General features: G+C 35.0%; 1 protein-coding gene and 1 non-coding gene across 2 annotated transcripts; both read right to left on the bottom strand.

Annotated features, from left to right (window-relative positions):
- Positions 1-7,718: 7,718 nt before the first annotated feature.
- On the bottom strand, positions 7,719-10,900 carry LOC127074620 (uncharacterized). The gene is made up of 5 exons (XM_051015953.1): positions 10,452-10,900; positions 10,297-10,378; positions 9,337-10,152; positions 8,472-8,729; positions 7,719-8,309 (listed from the first exon to the last, which is right to left on the bottom strand). The coding sequence occupies exons 1-5, from the start codon at positions 10,819-10,821 to the stop codon at positions 8,150-8,152; spliced, it is 1,686 nt and encodes a 561-aa protein (XP_050871910.1). The 5' UTR covers positions 10,822-10,900; the 3' UTR covers positions 7,719-8,149.
- Positions 10,901-10,934: 34 nt separating this feature from the next.
- TRNAH-GUG (transfer RNA histidin (anticodon GUG)) lies at positions 10,935-11,006 on the bottom strand. The gene has a single exon. It is a non-coding gene; the product is annotated as a tRNA-His (tRNA).
- Positions 11,007-18,239: the final 7,233 nt, after the last annotated feature.

Raw genomic sequence — 18,239 nt, 5'->3', positions numbered from 1 at the left:
ATGAAGAGGATATCTTCTCGATACCTCATTGTAGCCGACTAACTCTACAAAATGGGCAGATCCTCTCCAATGTTGAGATGTGTTTTCGATGAAGAAGTAAGACTGATAATGAAATAGTTGCATGAAGGAGCGTGTGGAAGTCATATTGGGGAAAGGGTATTATTTGGGAAAATACTCAGGGTCGAGTATTATTGCTTGAGTATGCTACAAGACTGCGCGTGATTCATGAACCATTGTGAGAAATGTCAGATTTATGCTCCCTTCATACACTCTCATGTCGATTTATTGCATTCATTAATTTCCCCTTGGACTTTTTACCAGTGGGGATCAGACATTCTCATCCATTTTCTTTTAGTCGTCGGACAATTGAAATTTCTTATAATTGCGGTGGATTATTTCACCAAATGGGTGGAGTATGAGGTCGTACCCTGGATCATGGCAAAAAGGGTAAGGCATTTTTATCGGAGGAATATCACATGTCATTTTGGTCTACTAGGGACCACCGTTTCTTGTAACGACATGCAGTTTGCGAGCTCATCGGTTGTAGAAATTTGTAAGCACTTCGACATATTGAACCAATTCATTTTTGTTAAGTACCCCAGGCTAATGGCCACACAGAAGCAGCGGATAAGATCATCCTATCAGGAATGAATAAAAATATAGATGAAGCAAAAGGGTTTTAAGTTGAGTATTTACACGAGTTTGTATGGTCCTATCATACTACCCCTCACTCAAGCATTAAGGAGACTTCCTTTTGAATGATGTATGAGGATGATGCAATGATACCAGTAGAAGTTAACACTCCAACTTGGCGTCGAATAAATTTTAATAACAATCTTAACAAGGAAGGATTAAGCAACTTAGTCGACCTCGTGGATGAGATCAGAATAATGGCTCAGGTTAGAGAGTTTGCAACAAAACAAAGAACAGACAGAAGGTTCAATACTAGAGTCCGTCCAAAAAGATTTCAAGAGGGAGACCTAGTTTTGAAAAGTGTTACAGATACAAAGAAGAAAGGAAAGCTCGCTCCGAACTAGAAAGGGCCTTATTGAATCCGACAGAGGCTGAATAATGGAGCTTAAAAGCTTGAAAGTCTGGAAGGAGTGGAAATACCAAGGGCTTGGAATGTTGTCAGCCTAAGATTTTATTATAGTTAAAACTATGTAATGTTTTTATTAAATAAAAATTGTGGGTAACACTCTTTTCCCTTACAAGGGCAAGGGTTTTTAATTAGACACCCTCAATGCAAATTAATGCGTGTTACTCTTTTCAGTTTTTACAGGGAATGAATCAGGCTCGTTCTAAGAACGATGGGCATGTCTGATATTGCCGACTTCTAATTAAAAAGGTCAAGTAAATAGAAACCTCTGACCGAGTTATGTTAATTAAAACCTCTAACAAAACAAAAAGTGAAAGTAAATAAGAACCTCTGGAAAAAAGGTCAAGTAAATAGAAACCTCTGACCGGGTTATGCTAATTAAAACCTCTGACCAAACAAAAAGTTCAAGTAAATAAGAACCTCTAGAAAAAAGGTCAAGTAAATAGAAAGCTATGACCAGGTTATGTTAATTAAAACATCTGACCAAATAAAAAGTTCAAGTAAATAAGAACCTCTGGAAAAAAGGTCAAGTAAATAGAAACCTCTGAGCGGGTCGTGTTAATTAAAACCTAGGACCAAACAAAAAGTATAACTAAATAAGAACCTATGGCAAAAAGGTCAAGTGAATAGAAACCTATGACCAGTTTATGTTAATTAAAACCTCTGACCAAACAAAAAGTCCAAGTAAATAAGAACCTCTAGAAAAAAAGGTCAAGTGAATAGAAACCTCTGATCAGGTTATGTTAATTAAAACCTCTGGCCAAACCAAAAGTCCAAATTAATTAAAATCTTTGGTAGGACGATTAATTTACTTAAGATCTCTGACTTAGTTAAAAGGACCAAGTTGACATGCCATTGGCGCAAATCCGGGTACATATCACTAATATATAAGCCTTAATAATCTAAGATGTAACCAGGACTATACATATGATCATGGATTAACGGTGATAAAACTCATGCAAGACATTAACAATACATTTAAAAAAGCCTAAAAGGGGCTTTAAACATTGCACTGAAAAGAAAAAAGAAATCGTCAAAACATTACAAAAGCGCATCAACATGGATGAATAACGGTAAAAATAAATAAGTTCAAGCATTGTGTCGCTCTTCCTCTTGGACATCGAAGATTGAATCACCAGTTACATCATCTTTAGAAACCTCGGCTTCAAGAGAAGCTTCTTCCATATCTACAAGTCGACCATCCACCAATTTACTTTTTTCGTTTCTACCCTTGTAGTTTTTTGTAAATACAAACAATTTTTGTTCTTATCTTACATTTATTTTAAACCTTTCTTTTTCTTTGATTTCATTTTATATTCAATTCACAATTACAAGAGATGAAACAAGTATTTTTTTTAATCCCTACCTAAATTTAGAGTAGTAGCAGGACAAATTTAGATAGATAGTCATCTATAACTAATGAATTTCTACTATGACATATACATGTGTTTGTTCCATACCGTAAACCAATTCATTGTATCTTCGATTCAATCGTATTAGAGAATCATTCTTGGAAATCCCTCAGCTGTCTTATAACGATTTGATTATATATACGCCTAGTTCGACCCCCTCACCCTTTTTTGAATTAAATCTCTATTTTTTGTTTAATTACTTGGTAATTATTTTAATTTTATTTATGCTTTTTTATTGTTATGAAAATTTTTCAAAATTTCTTTGGATTTTTTTCTTTTTGTTCCTTAAGTAGATTATCGCGAGCCACACATACTTTGTTTGTCGTGGTCTAAAATCCTATTTTGATAACTAGTCAATGATGGCCTTCCATGGATTCACTTATATACGCCGCAACTAAAGTAGCGAAAATGGTCTTGAAGAAGTCCATCTCAGACACATTGAGGTCGGGTTGGAGGTGTAACACTTGGGATTTAGCTATCTCAAAAGCTTAATCATCAGCTGAAAGAATATCCACCTTGGTCTCTTGCAAATATTTCTTCATCATTTCGGTATCCTCTCGAGTCTTTTCAATATCTTAGGTCAGATCGGTTATGGTTGCTTCAAGATCCAGACATTTGGACTCCAAAGTTTCTTTCTGTTTCTTCACTTCCGACACTTGTTTATTCAAATCTTCACCTTGTCAGTATGAACCTTCAAAGTACCCTTCAATTGAGTTATCTCATTTGTAAGATGAATTTCATTATGATCATAGGCATCACCAACTTCAAACAGTTCACAGGTCATAACAACACACTTCATTAGGCAAGCCCCAATGTTTTGGGTTAGTTGTTGAGCCCCTATGGTTTTCACCTTCTCAACATCCTTTGTCGTATTCAGATGGTCATAGAGAAACTTCAAGCGATTAAAGTTATTGGACCAAAACTAGAATTCGATTGATGGGTTGGCCTTATGGTTGCCGCCGAAATCTTACGTCAAGGTGGTAACTGCCAAATCGACATGACTTACAGGACCACCCATCAAAGTTTTCATCTTCTTAGGGGAACTCGACTTCGAGTCTCCAAGAGGGGGAAGGGAGAAACCTTAGGGATCCTAAGTTCCTGGGGATGCTTTCCCAGCGTCTACTTTCCTTTTTTTGAGGGCCCTGAGTTTGAATGTCAGACAAGTCGATCTTAGAGGATGATTGTTCTCCCCATCTTGCCCTCACTTCAGCCATCAGCTTCTTCTGGTCCTTCAGCTTAACGCTCGTCATTTTAGCTGAAAAATGAATGCGCAAATAAGTTCAGAGGAGTGACGTAAAGAGATCACTAGAGTATAGTAAGATACATATAATCATTACCCAAGAAGTTAGAGATTTTATACGGATCATCGACAATGTTTATTAAATCTTTTAACCTTTATTACCCTGAAGGCATCTAGAATAGCTAAAGCTCGGATCTCCAAAATATCTAACTTTTCATATTCAAAAACGAATATCGGCAACGGGTTATCCGTTTAGTAGATCGAAAATCGATGGCCCATGGCCAACACATACATAACTTGTGGACATCTTTTCCCACTCTTTACCTGAAGAAACTTGTCTTTGAAGTCTTTATAGTTGGTGGTATAAGCCCGGAGGAAACTTTTCCCTAGGATACCGCTAAGGGAAACCTAACCTCCTTTGTCTTATCCTTTTATCTCAAAGAAAGAAAAGAACAAACCCTAGGCATGAATTATATTCATGGCCTCATAAACGATTTCAAAGGCTCTGATAAATCCCCAACCATTTGGGTGTAATTGAGAAGGGGCGACATTTAGGGTTTTGAAGAGGTTGGATTCGAAATCAGTAAAGGGGATACAAATCTTAAAATCCTCAATCACCCTAGAATAGAAATAAAAATATTTGCCTGCTACTCCCTTTGGTCGGGTAATACAAACTCTTTCACCATCCACACAGGGTTCTAGTATGACATCTTCTTCGTTCCCGATTGAATAAATATGCTTTCTAGATTGGAGTTTAGAAATGTCAGTATCATCAATCGTGTTGTGGTCGTAGCTTATGACTTCTTGATTAATAAAAAAACCTAGTCATCTCCATCACAATGTCCATAGAACTTGACGATGAAGATTTTGAATCAGTTTTACTACAAGATGAAAAAAAGTTGCCATAAACTTCCTTAATGACATGATCAAACTCTACTCGCCCCATATGCCCCTCAATCCTTTCATGCATGCATCCCATAGTTTGCTTCTCTCTCGGGCATTGAGAGGGGAATCAACACATTTCTTGAATCATCGCACTCACGTATTATAACCATGATAAAAGAATTAAATAGAAATAAGTAAGGAAAATGAGTAATATATGAGATTTGTGCATGCAAGCAACTGGCAGAATGCGTAAAAACATGGACAACAATCTTGAAGAAATAGGAAAAAGGGCCGAGAATGATGAGCAAAATAAATAAAGAAAGTTAGAATTTTATTGAAAGAAATTTAAAATGGTTTGGAAACCCTATCAAACTAGAGTCGTGATGGCGACTGGCTTCCCCATAAAAATCATCTTAACAAGGAGATAGAGGAAATCTGACAAGACAGACACCATCATTACTCTTAAAAACCCATTATCACACGTTAGCAGGTCACAAGGTGACCGCTGAATTAAACCAAACCGGATGGAAGTACAACCCATTCAAGAAAGAATTTCGAGATTTTCTATTCGAACACTTCATCCAATTGAGCCTTGTGATCGGGGGGCTTATGCACACCCCACATTTCTCAAGATCGAACTACAAGTCATTAGGGCCGAGAAGAAAAGTCGGGTGTGTCGGGTACTTGTAAAAAATAACGATTACCAAGTTGCTACTTATGATACAAATAGGAGCCCGAATCATATGGTTCCCAGGAGACACGTTTTCATATGGTGTGTACAACCGATGTAATGGATATATGGTAGTTTCATGGTTACATGGGAGTTACGAAAATTGATAGAGAGGACGTTACACGATAATGATGACGATAACGAATGTTATTAGCATCATTTAATCATGAAACTTGAAGAGGCACTTCTTAATGATCTCAAGAGGTGTGATGTGTATAAAAGGCTCCCCGTTAAAGGAGAAAGGAGGAAAAACAATAATAGAAATAATCAAGAACACCTAATTTTTATCACGTTTGTGGTCTCACCTGATTCACTTCAGAAAGATTATCCAAAAGTGTTTATCCAAAACACATATTAAATGGTATTTTGTTTGCTTAGAGGAATTTGAAGACATACTGAAAGACTTTTTTAGATTGTATAATTAAAAAATTATAAACTCAAAAGAGAAAAATAAATAAAGGAGAAGAGACTTCTAAAATTCAAAAAATATTTTTAAATTTAGAAGAGACTTCTAAAAAGTTAGAATGATTGAAAAAGAAATCATCATCATCAATTACAAATTTTGCATATGGGGTTGGAGCAGGTTGTCTAAATCATTATTGATAATGCCCCCTATTTGTCAGGTTGCTGGTTTGATTGTTGAAGGAAATTATCCTAATCTTTTTTAGACATCATGTGTAGTGCACATATTAAATCTAACTCTAAAAAACATATGTTTACTAAAAAAATATATCAAGTAATGAAATTGTTATCTTGAACGTAATCAGCTAATTTTGAAGACTGTTTTTTATTAAAAAAATTATTATGAATCATTCTATGAGATTTGCTAGTTTCAAAAAAATTATGCATTTAATATTCATTTCTATTTCTGAAACAAGATTTACTTCAGTTATTGGTATGCTTAAGAGGTTGAAAACAATTAAAAAATGTCTCTTAACTATGGTAATGATGAACAATGATTTGAATATAGAGACGATGATGTGTACAAGGTTATCTTTGTGAAAGAAACGACTTTAAATGATCAATGATGAAATAAAGTTGATTATATTCTAAAATTTAGAGCTTATCTATGACATTCGTTCTTGTGATATTGATGAGTCAAACTTTCACTTGATTCATGAGAAGTGAAATTCTATGATTGAGCAAATTAAATTAACAATATATAAAAACGAGGAAAATGAATTGAGTTAAAATTCATCCTTTTATGATGTGGTATATAACATCTTAATTGTTAGATGGACTAAAAGTCACACACCTCTTCATTATTGGACTCATTCTCTTAATCTAAGGTTAAAAAAATTATTTTATATTTGATTATAAGTTTTAATTAGCTTACTAACACTTATAATTTTGTTGTGTAATAGACACTATTTCAGACAATGGCATGATCAATCTCCAAATTAAGTTGTTCCACATAAGAACAATGAGATTTCCACACGAAAAAATGCATGAGGAGTTACTTTAAATATGAAAGGCTAAAAGACAATTACAAAATTTGTTAAGTTCTCAAATGGTGGTGAATGAGAGATAGGTCAATTTAATTCATTGCAAGATAGACGGAACTTGAAATCAAAAGAATGTTGGATCACATATGTATAACAATTCCAAAATTTCAGTTGAAACATTTTTTTACAATCATGTTTTTTCTTTGTGTTCAGAAAAACTGTTGCACATATTCATTTATCCACTCAATGAAAAGGAAAAAATTCAATATAAAGAGAGTTGAAGGTTTATTTTTTATTTATATAAATCTTTATCTTCTTTCATAAAATAAAATAAGACTTATAATGAAAAAGAAACAATCGTCTTCTCTCAAGAAAAAATAAAATTTATAATGAAAGAGAAAAAAAATGCGAAATAGTGGTGAAAATGAATAAAATCTCCCTGACGAGTTGGTATTTGAAGTTGCAAGTCGTACTTTTGAAGAACTAGACATGGAAGATATTCGATGAACAACAAAATAGTAACATTGACATTGTTAGAGTGAGTTTTATTCATGAATAGACCTTAAATATTATTTTAAATAAATCACTTTTAAATTTTAATGTTTTGTCATATTTTTTACATTGTTTTATCCTTATTTTGACAATATAATCCTTTCAGATTATATTATTTAAAATAATAAAATAATAATGTTAACATACCCTAGTTTATTTTCTACAATGCTTTGACATAAATTGTATATATATGCATGTGGCCATTGTTTCGGAACTAAATTTAAGAATTGGAAGCACGGAATGAAGTTGTAGAATTAGAAGATCATGTAGAAATTAAGAATAAAATTGTAAAATTTATAGTTTGTAAAAATTATAAAGAAAAAAAATTAGAGGAGAAAATTAAAAATTACAAGTAATCAAACAGTAACCAATACCAGCTTCATGTTTGAACTAGATAATGTATAACCATAGCATTTCTCCTCAGTTATGAAATTGATAGCACAAGAAGGTGGCCAGCCTGTTACAAAACCTGCCCAAACAAACGTAGTACTCTACAAACTCGTAAGAATGGACTATGGGACGGACATTATACTGGCAAAACATATCCCAAAAGTTTTTAACAAAATTTAGCAGGTATTTACGCATATTTAAGAGTGGTAGTTGGAGAAGATAAATTAACACCAGTCCCTCTTATCCAATGTTCAATATCACTATCATCCTGGCTTCTATTCTGTCAGTTAACTCTAGCTATCTATTTCAAAAAATACAGAAAAATAATCATTCATCCTTTGCTCAACCCAATAAGTTACTTTTCTGTCGCTGGATCAGTTGTTGAGTAGTAGATTACTACCGTTGCACATATGACAGCGTTAAACCAGGAAGGGAGGCACATGAAGGAGGATATATATCTTTTGCAGACATCAATGAATTCACCACATCTTGTATTTGATAAGTTAGCATGAAAATGTCTTCAGCTGAGTTTTTAGCTGCCCATTCCTCTATCACCCTGCACAAATGACAAATAGATTAAATTCGTAGGCAGAAAATGTATGCAGAAAATAATAAGATGTGAAAATATTATGTCATAATCCCTGACCTTTCCTTTCTTTTTTGGACAAAATCACTCTCCTTTCCTAATCAAAAGATAATAGATAACTTGGTAACTAACCTTGATTGGGATTCTGTTGCAGCTTCGGAGTCAGAAAAAAGGACCTTGATGACCGGCCGTAGCTGCAATTTAGGATCTGGGTCTTTGTCCTCTGCACTAAAGCAATAACCAGAACAGGACCAAGTATTTAGATTTAAAAGAATGATTTGCAGGACAGGAGATTTGGTTTTCAGATCTCTAACAACGAACCGAAATGTTGACTCGTCATTTGCACACTCCACCAACCGATTCGCAAACATTTTGTCCATTGTGTACTTGCTGGTGACAAAAATGATGCATTAAATTTATTCAGTATCTCTGTGAATCCGTATTTAGAAGTTAAACATAAAATATTTTTAAGAAATCACTATCATGGAATAGACTAGAATTCCTATAACTATTTATTCTTTCGTATAAAAAACACGAAATTCGTTGGTAAAATCTTTGTACATAACTATGAGTCATACTTATTTACTCAAAAGATATTGTTACCGGGCATAGAGACATAACTTTGGCCATCTTTATTTCGCTTCCCTAAAAGCATTCAGAGTACACACACATAAAGAGACCTTAATTGACAACTCACAGTCAATGCCACTTCTTTTCCACCAAGTTTTGTAAGAAACAAAGAATTAACATTTTTTTTTCATGCTACATTTGTACTGCAAAATTATTATTCCCAAATTTTGCAATAAGCTGAACCAAGTTATCTATTGAGACATTAGTTTCACTTATTTAGCTATATTACTTGTTACTATATCTGCTTCTTCACAGTCAGCTACAATTGAGTCATAAGGGTATAAAACTTACTAAGTTGCCATTTCTGTTCTTTGATAAATAATTTCAATAGAATTAAAAAAAATGAATTAAGATATTCTTTGCAAACCTGAAAATGTCCCCTGATCCTAAAACTGGCAGACAGGTTGAAATATAACATTTGAACAGTCGTATTCCTCCATCTACTGGCGCACATCCCTCACAACACGGGTAGGCTCCAAGGAGAGTTGTGCATTGCGGGCATGTAAATTCATGCCAATCAATATTCTTTGAAAGATTTGATGATCTAGCCATGAAAACATCTTCAAGAAAACCATTAAGGAAAGACTTCTGATTTCCCACAATTTCCACAGTTTCAATCTTCCTAGCATTTGAAGATAAATGATGTTCACCGTCTTCATCTCCTAGAGTGCTCGTTATATGAGTACAACAACTAGAAATACTGGACGTGTGTTCAGTGTCACTCAAATCTAGACATATACGGGCAAAATCACTGCAATCAGGTTCATTCTTGGCAACTTCATTAAAATTCAAAGAAACCTTTCCATTCCCAGGATGACCAACCCTTGCATTCTCATCAAAAGCACAGTTCACTTCACAAGCATCACTGCAGGTTGAAGTTCTTTCCACATTAAACCCAAAATTCCCAATGCCTTCACTAACAACATCGATTCCAAAATCATCGGCTACATAACCACACCCATGCAGCTGTCCACAGCGCTCAGGAAAGTCACTTTCCACAAGATCATCCTTGCAAAAAGTGACAGATGTAGAGCTCAACAGGCACATCTCTTGTGCACACGTGTGTGAATTCACATACCTCGTCACCAGCTTCTCGCTTATACCTCCAAAGGAACAACAACAAGCCCCAAACCAATTGTCAGCCACCTCCCTCCAATTCGCTGACGGCATTTCAACAAAATTCCTAAATAATCGTGTAAACCACATAATAATAATGAGAACTTTTATCTACTCTTTTAAAAGCTGAACTTCATACAATGAGAATATATGGAAAGAACAACTCTATTAATCTATAACAATAGACCTAAACAAAGAATAAAGAAAATACCTGATAGGTTTATTGGTCAAATGGTATCTGCAACTTCTACAAACAAATTCAACTTCTCCAGCTGAAGACAGTTTGTCTACATCTGAACCAAAAAATAATAATAATAAACGAAAGCAAGCAAGAAAATCTGAAAGCGGACTATTGAGGTTACTTACCATATTCGATTAGGAGAGGTTGAGGTAACGGCGAGGTTTGATGAAGTGCGGAGAGGGCAGGGTGATCGACGGGGAGTAAGAGGAGGAGTTTGACTTCGATGTGGTCAGTGAATGAGCGGACGGTGGGAGGAAGTTCGGCGTCGAGTAAGACATTGGGAACCGGAACCCTAAGGGAGAGGGAATCGGAAGAAGAAGTGAGGGTGAGGAAAGTGGGTGGAGAATGAAGGTGAACGGTGAAATTGTGGTGTTGGAGAGAGAGGTTTAGGGTTTTGGAGAATGGGAAAAGGAATAAGCGGAGGATTGGTGTGTGAGATTGTGCTTCCCATGTGTAACGCCATTTTTTGTCTACAATTTCAGCTTCAGCCCCCATTTTCCCACCACAACAAACAAAACGGAGACAAGCGCAAGTGATTATTATCGCGTTGTAATGAAAGACGATGTAGTGAAAGATGAATAGAAAAGAAGAGTGAAAAAAAATTGACGTGTGGCTGCTGGGATTCGAGCCCAGGTCTCCACGGCCACAACGTGGAATTCTTACCACTAAACTACAGCCACATTGATGAAAGAAGTTTTCTGAAATTATTTCTTGTATTTGTAGTATATTTTAATTATTGTCACTAACTTATTGTCACTAACTTATTGTCACTCGTACTTGATATTTATTCATTCATAAATTAATAAAGTTTGTTTTAGTTTGTGCCGTGGGATTCGAGAGAGCTAGATAGATAATGTTGTGTTTTAAGTGTTTATAATATTTCAAAATAAAAATAAACAAGCATAGGTTTGTGTATCTTACTTGAGGATCATTTATTAATAGTTCTGCAAATTGATTTAGATTAGATATGATAACCAGATGGATTAAAGATGCATTTTATCTTCTCTAAATTTTGTTTTTCGCTGCAATTTTAGTCCCAAATGAATTTAAATTGGGTTTGAGTATCTCCACCACTCTATTTATTTTTTTAAAATTAAATTATATTACAAATAATAAAATTATATAATTTTAAAAAAAATCATATAAATATTCTAAATATTTTAAATAATAAACAGACATCAAAATATCAAAATATTAACTATTGGTAGCCACGACAAATATTTATTTGACATTGATAGATAACTAAAATTTAATATCTTTTTTATATCTTTAAATTAAAAATTAAAAATTATAATTTATTAATTTGAATCATACACAAAACAAAACAAAAGTCTGTTACTAAAGAGTTTACTAAAATTGATATCTTTTTAATGTCATTCACATAAAATGAGCTATAGTAACTATAATTTTTTATGTTATTTTATTACAAAATAAATCATTAAAATAATTAGTGACACATATAGTTGATACGAGTAACAAATGTTTATTTGTCACTAATCAATTAATTAAATTTAACACATGATTGATGATTGATTTTGTGGTAATAAAAATTATTTTGATGAATTATTATTTTGTAAATTAATTTTGATAAAAGTGAGTAAAATGTAAAATAATTTATTTTTGAATATTTTTATGTAAAAGTGATTGATTTATTTTTATATATTTATCATGTTTAAACACAAAAATTACACGTTAAAATTAATTCTTTAGGGAATATGAATTCTACTTGAAAATAATCAAACATGATAAAAATTAATTTTACACTTCGAAAATCAATTTTTAACGTTTCAAAAGTGAAATTAAACAAAGAATTCCTATTTTTTTTACTAAAACATTAATTAAAATTTATATTTATATTTTATAAATAGAGATAATTACAAAATAATAAATTTAAAGTTTATTATAAAACTATCATACGCTAAAGTCCTAATCTTTTGATTAGGACTTTAACGTATGATAGTTTTATAATAAACTTTAAAAGGGGTCGAAGTCGGCCGAAGAAAATGGTGACAATGGCACCTCCGGCGGTGGTACGAGTGTTTAGAACGCCATCTTATGTTCGAATTGCAGAGTTGAGTAACCAATTAGAAGGAAGGGGAATAATGAAGAATGTATGGTCAAATGACAAATGGATAAGAGTAGAACCATTTAAAGAGACCCTATAACTGATTATGGAAGAACATTCTGAAGGTAAGGAAAATGACACTAATGAAGAGGAGAAAATGCAACAAAAACCTGGGAGGATGTCATCAAAGGCAATCGATTAACAATGAATAAGACTGAAATAGAATACACGACACCAACGATTGTTGATGGGGGAATTGAGGTTATCATCGAGGAACAAGATATGGAATCAGAGATTAAATTTTGGGAGAATGCCTTAATCATGTATGTGCTACGAGAGAATCTAACGATGAATGCGGTTAAAAAGTTCATGATTGATGCATGTAACTTCATCTCTTTACCCGAACTATCTGAAGGAGAAGAGCGATCCAAAACGCAACGGAATTTAAAAATTTCTCCTTTAGTGATCCTTACGAATGGGCATGATCAGTGATAGAATTGTTACCTCTTGTGGCGATTGAAACCTTTGATGCAGATCTACGGAGCGATCACGAACGTTGAATGGTGACAACGCCTTTACTCAATCCACACGAATAGATTTCTTCAATCTCAGTGTTAGTTGCTACGAATAAAGGTTTTGAGTGTGTGTGTGTGTGTGTGTGTGTGTGTGTGAGAGAGAGAGAGAGAGAGAGTGAAAGAGAGAGAGAGAGAGAGAGAGAAACGAAATTACAACTGCGCAAATGCTTATGCACAAGGGTTCTATTTATAGAACCACTTGTGTGGGCTTCAAGCTAAAAATCCCACTTAAGTGTATGTGGCCCATATCTTATGATATGCCAAAATCACTTAAGTGTGTGGTACCTTACCATATTTCGTATTCTACTTAAGTACATCATACCTTACAATATTCTACAACTCACCTAAATGCACCGTACCTTATAGTGTTCCTTAGTTACTCTATCTCTCATCAATCCGTCCTTTTGTGTGTGACCCTGTAGGTTTTCGCGACATTAGCAATTATATTAAATCACGTATTTAACATAATAAATAGTGAGCGGTATCTAGCAACACATCACTGCTACCCAAAACACGAAAATGTGATGTGATCTGACAAACCCTTTTGTGATAATACTTATGTGTATAATTATCCTTTTGCCCCTATGTCTATATTGAACACAAGGCATCGACCGTGTCATCCTTGTCCAGATAAATATTGGGCTCATAGACATTTATCGAGTTATGCAGGATGGGCAAATTCCATCTAGGTCACTCATGTCCCTCAGCATGCTTCGTGGAGTACCCATAAACTGTCTTTATGGTCATTCAGTTACGGAAAACGTTTGATTAACAATAAAGCACTCGACTCTACATCTAGGGTCCATAGTGGTTTCATGTCAAAGGGTGGTATACACCACTATCACCATGAAAATAACTTATGACACTTTGCATAACATTCTATATGGTATTCTCATAGCGGGTCAACCCAGTATAAATATTACTCATAATATTCATACCTATGTTTAAGACTTGATAACTCCTTATCCATGATCCATGATATGTGATCATCAGTCTATATGCATAACAGTCTTAATGCTTTAATATTATCCTACTTTACAACAAAGCTCGACTGCGGATACTTTAAGAATAATGTCCTTATGTTTAATGGGATCTCATTATTAAGTCACACTTGATACATTAGACGGACTATCAATTCTAGGGACTTTATTAAACAAACATAATAAAGAAAAAACCTTTTATTAATAATAAATAATTCGATACAAGTACCAAAAGTATTGGCCTCTAGGGCTTACACCAACAATCTCCCACTAACACTAAAGTCAATCATGCATACCCCTAATGCTCATAGATCTAGTATGGTCATCATGCTTCAGCTGTGCAAAAGGCTTTGTTAGTGGGTCAACAATATTGTCAAGTGTAGGTACTCTGCATATTTTCACATCCCCTCTATCTATTATCTCTCGAATGAGGTGATAATGCATAAGTATGTGTTTGGATCGTTGGTGAGATCTAGGCTCCTTAGTTTGTGCGATAGCACCATTGTTATCACAATAGAGGTCAATGGGATCCACAATGCTAGGAATTATGCCAAGTTCACTAATGAACTTTTTGATCCAAACAACTTCCTTTGCTGCACTTGAGGCAGCAATATACTCGGCCTCGGTTGTAGAATCAGCAACTGTATCTTACTTTGAACTTTTCCAGCTCACAGCTCCACCGTTTAAGCAAAACACATAACCATATTGCGATCTAAAGTCATCCTTATCTGTCTGGAAGCTAGCATCGGTGTATCCAATTACAACAAGCTCTTTCTGACCTCCATATATCAATAATGAGTCATTAGTCCTTCTCAAATACTTAAGGATATTCTTGACACCTATCCAATGAGCATCACCTGGATCATATTGGTACCTACTCGTTGCACTTAAAGCATACGAGACATCCGATCGAGTACATAACATAGCATACATGATATGTCCTATTGCAGATGCATGTGGAATCTTATTCATGCGATCCCTTTCTTCCTTAGTTGAAGGGGATTGTGTTTTTTATAGACATATGCAATGTTGCATAGGTATGAATCCTTTCTTAGAATCATGCATATTAAAGTGTCTCAACACTTTGTCTATGTATGTACTCTGACTTAGGCCAAGCAGTTTTTGCGATCTATCTCTATAAATCTTGATTCCTAATATATAGGCTGCTTCGCCTAGGTCCTTCATAGAAAAGCATTTCCCCAACCATGACTTTACTTGTTATAGGGTATGAACATCGTTTCTAGTGAGTAATATGACATCTACATACAATACCAGGAAGACGACCATGCTCCCATTAACCTTCTTGTAGACACAAGACTCATATTCATTCTTGATGAATCCATATTGTTTTACTGTTTCATCAAAACAAAGATTCCAGCTTCTGGAAGCTTGCTTCAATCCATAGATTGATCTTTGTAACTTACATATCTTTTGGGCTTCTTCTGGTATGTCAAATCCTCCAGGTTGTGTCATGTACACATCCTCAAGAAGATTCCCATTAAGGAAAGCAGTTTTGACATCCATCTGCCATATTTCATAATCATGATATGCAGTGATAACAAGTAAAATCCGAACAGATTTAAGCATTGCAACTGATAAAAAAGTTTCATCATAGTCAACCCTATTAATTTGTTTATATCCTTTTGCAACCAGTCTTGCCTTATAGGTATGTACCTTACCATCCATGTCAGACTTCTTTTTGAAGACCCACTTGCATGAAGGAGAAGAGCGATCCAAAACGCAGCGGAATTTAAAATTTCTCCTTTAGTGATCCTTACAAATGGGCATGATCAGTGATAGAATCGTTACCTCTTGTGGAGATTGTAACCTTTGATGCAGATCTACGGAGCGATCACGAACGTTGAATGATGACAACGCCTCTACTCAGTCCACACGAACGGAATCCTTCAATCTCAGTGCTAGCTGCTACGAATGAAGGCTTTGAGTGTGTGTGTGTGTGTGTGTGTGTGTGTGTGTGTGTGTGTGTGTGTGTGTGTGAGAGAGAGAGAGAGAGAGAGAGAGAGAGAGACGAAATTGCAAATGCACAAATGCTTCTACACAAGGGTTCTATTTATAAAACCACCTGTGTGGGCTGCAAGCTAAAAAGCCCACTCAAGTGTATGTGGCCCATATCTTATAATATGCCAAAATCACTTAAGCGCATGGTACCCTACCATATTTCGTATTCTACTTAAGTACACCGTACCTTACGATGTTCTACAATTCACTTAAGTGCATCGTACATTACGGTATTCCTTAGTTAATCTATCTCTCATCAATCCGTCCTTTTGTGTGTGACCTTGTAGGTTTTCGCGGCATTGGCAATTATATTAAATCACGTATTTAACATAATAAACAGTGAGCGGTATCTAGCAACACATCACTGCTTCCCAAGACACGAAAATATCATGTGTGTCATACCCCAATTTTGGCCCTGAAAATTTTTCTCCATTGATCACTCGTTTGCATTATTTCTTCATTCACCTTCATATCCTTCATTCATGTTCATATTTACTAGTTCATATTTTTATGTTTTTCACATTCAAAATTTGCATTCATATTTTCTCCATTCACATTGAAAATTTTCCATTCATATTCAAGAATAACACTTACATATCCACTGCTGACAAGTTTGAAGTCTTATTCGAATTAATAAAAGGACTTATAATGGTTTTGGATGGAACATCTGAGAATGACACATCGACCAAATTTCTCATTTGAGGGATTTCGCTGGCAGCCAAAAATTTCATTTTATAGGTGATTCATTGGGCCGTCAACAATTTCAATCTCTGATGTGTATGGCCACGGGTGGAAAAAGAGTTCAGGAGTTGAAAACGTGGGGTGGGAATATGGTTTTGTAAACACCGTGGAGCAATACGACCATCCTATATTAATAGACACCTTTGGGAACCGTGGGAAGCTCAATGGAAACTGGTGGATAATGCATGTTAATGGAATGCCAAATGAAAACAAAAGATTGAAGGAATTGCAGATGACAAAAACTTAGCAATCAAGAGCGTAGTCAGATGGCTTGATTTGCAACTTGTTTTGCATCCACTGCTCAAAGTTTTCTTAAGGATTTTATCACCTAGGCATTTCTTCAATGAAGATTGGAATACCGATGGGAGCTGTGATAACATTATCCCATTATCAAATGGCAACGAGGCCTCACAGGTAGGATCCAGTGATCCAGTTATTGAGAGTGCACTTAAAATATACAAGAACCCAATACCTCAGGTATACTGCAGATGAGAAGTACTGATGATTGCACATTAAAAAAAAATCATCATAAGCATAATATAAGCATTGTTTTGAAATTTCCAAACTAGAGAAATTAATGAAGAGTAATGGTGGAGAAATAATTCAAGTTCAAGGAGGATAACAATAATGGTTTACAAAACAATTAAAATGGTTATCACGGCAGAAAATTCAGAATCTTCTGGTTACAATTTGGTTTCACTCAATCAAGTATTGATAATGATGTTATCGTGTTTTTTCCGACAAGTTGATGAATTTTCAAAGCTACTCTTCTGATATAATTTCAAGAACAAACAGCTCAACACAGGATCTTGAATTATGACGATTCAGGTGGTTATGATTTGCTTAGGCATACAAAGGATCAAATTAAGACGACTGAACAAATCAATGCCAGACTTACTGCATACAACAACTTCGAACTTGATGGCCTTGTCATCATTGGAAGTATGACATCAAACACGGATGCTGATTAGCCTGTAGAGACTTTTACCGTTGCAAAATGTCCAATCAAGGGGGTTGGTGCTCATGTGACTTCGAGTGGAGACCTTAAAAACCAGTTTGAGGAAACAAATGTTGGTTTTGATACAAGCTGCAAGGTGAGTTCTTAACTCATCAGTAATGTCTGCACCGACGCTCTTTCCGCAGAGAACTATTATTATTTCATTTGTCGGATGAGACGCAAGGCATCACATGTTGCTTTAGAATGCACTCTTTAGCCCCATACAAACATGGTAATTCTCGGGGAGGAGTTTGCTCAATCAAAGCTTACCTTTTTTGAAATTTCACAGAAGATTTCTGATGTAGTTCAAGCTAGAGCAGAGCAAGACAAATATCACGGAGTAATCCTCCTTCTAGAAGGTCTGGTTGAGAGCATTCCTGAAATCTATGCACTCTTAAAGGAAATTCACGTTTTGCTCCAACAAGGTGTTGCTGCTGATAAGATATTTGTTCATCTTTCACCATGGGCTTCTACTTTATTTGAATTTCTACCACCATTTATCAGGAGGCAACTGCTTCTTTACACTGAACCTGATG

The sequence above is a fragment of the Lathyrus oleraceus genome, chromosome 4, assembly GCF_024323335.1.
Source record: "Lathyrus oleraceus cultivar Zhongwan6 chromosome 4, CAAS_Psat_ZW6_1.0, whole genome shotgun sequence".
Lineage (NCBI taxonomy): Eukaryota > Viridiplantae > Streptophyta > Magnoliopsida > Fabales > Fabaceae > Lathyrus > Lathyrus oleraceus.
Note: the sequence above shows the minus strand (reverse complement) of the source record. Positions and strands in the feature narration are given on the sequence as shown.

What these genes read in the sequence shown, in the direction of transcription:
- LOC127074620 (XM_051015953.1), bottom strand. Translation starts at nt 10,821, where the DNA reads ATGGGGGCTGAAGCTGAAATTGTAGACAAAAAATGGCGTTACACATGG. An exon ending in ACCTCTCCTAATCGAATATG is followed by an intron (nt 10,379 to 10,451) that starts GTAAGTAACCTC and finishes TTTTTGGTTCAG; the next exon opens with ATGTAGACAAACTGTCTTCA. An exon ending in GCAACAGAATCCCAATCAAG is followed by an intron (nt 8,310 to 8,471) that starts GTTAGTTACCAA and finishes TCATTTGTGCAG; the next exon opens with GGTGATAGAGGAATGGGCAG.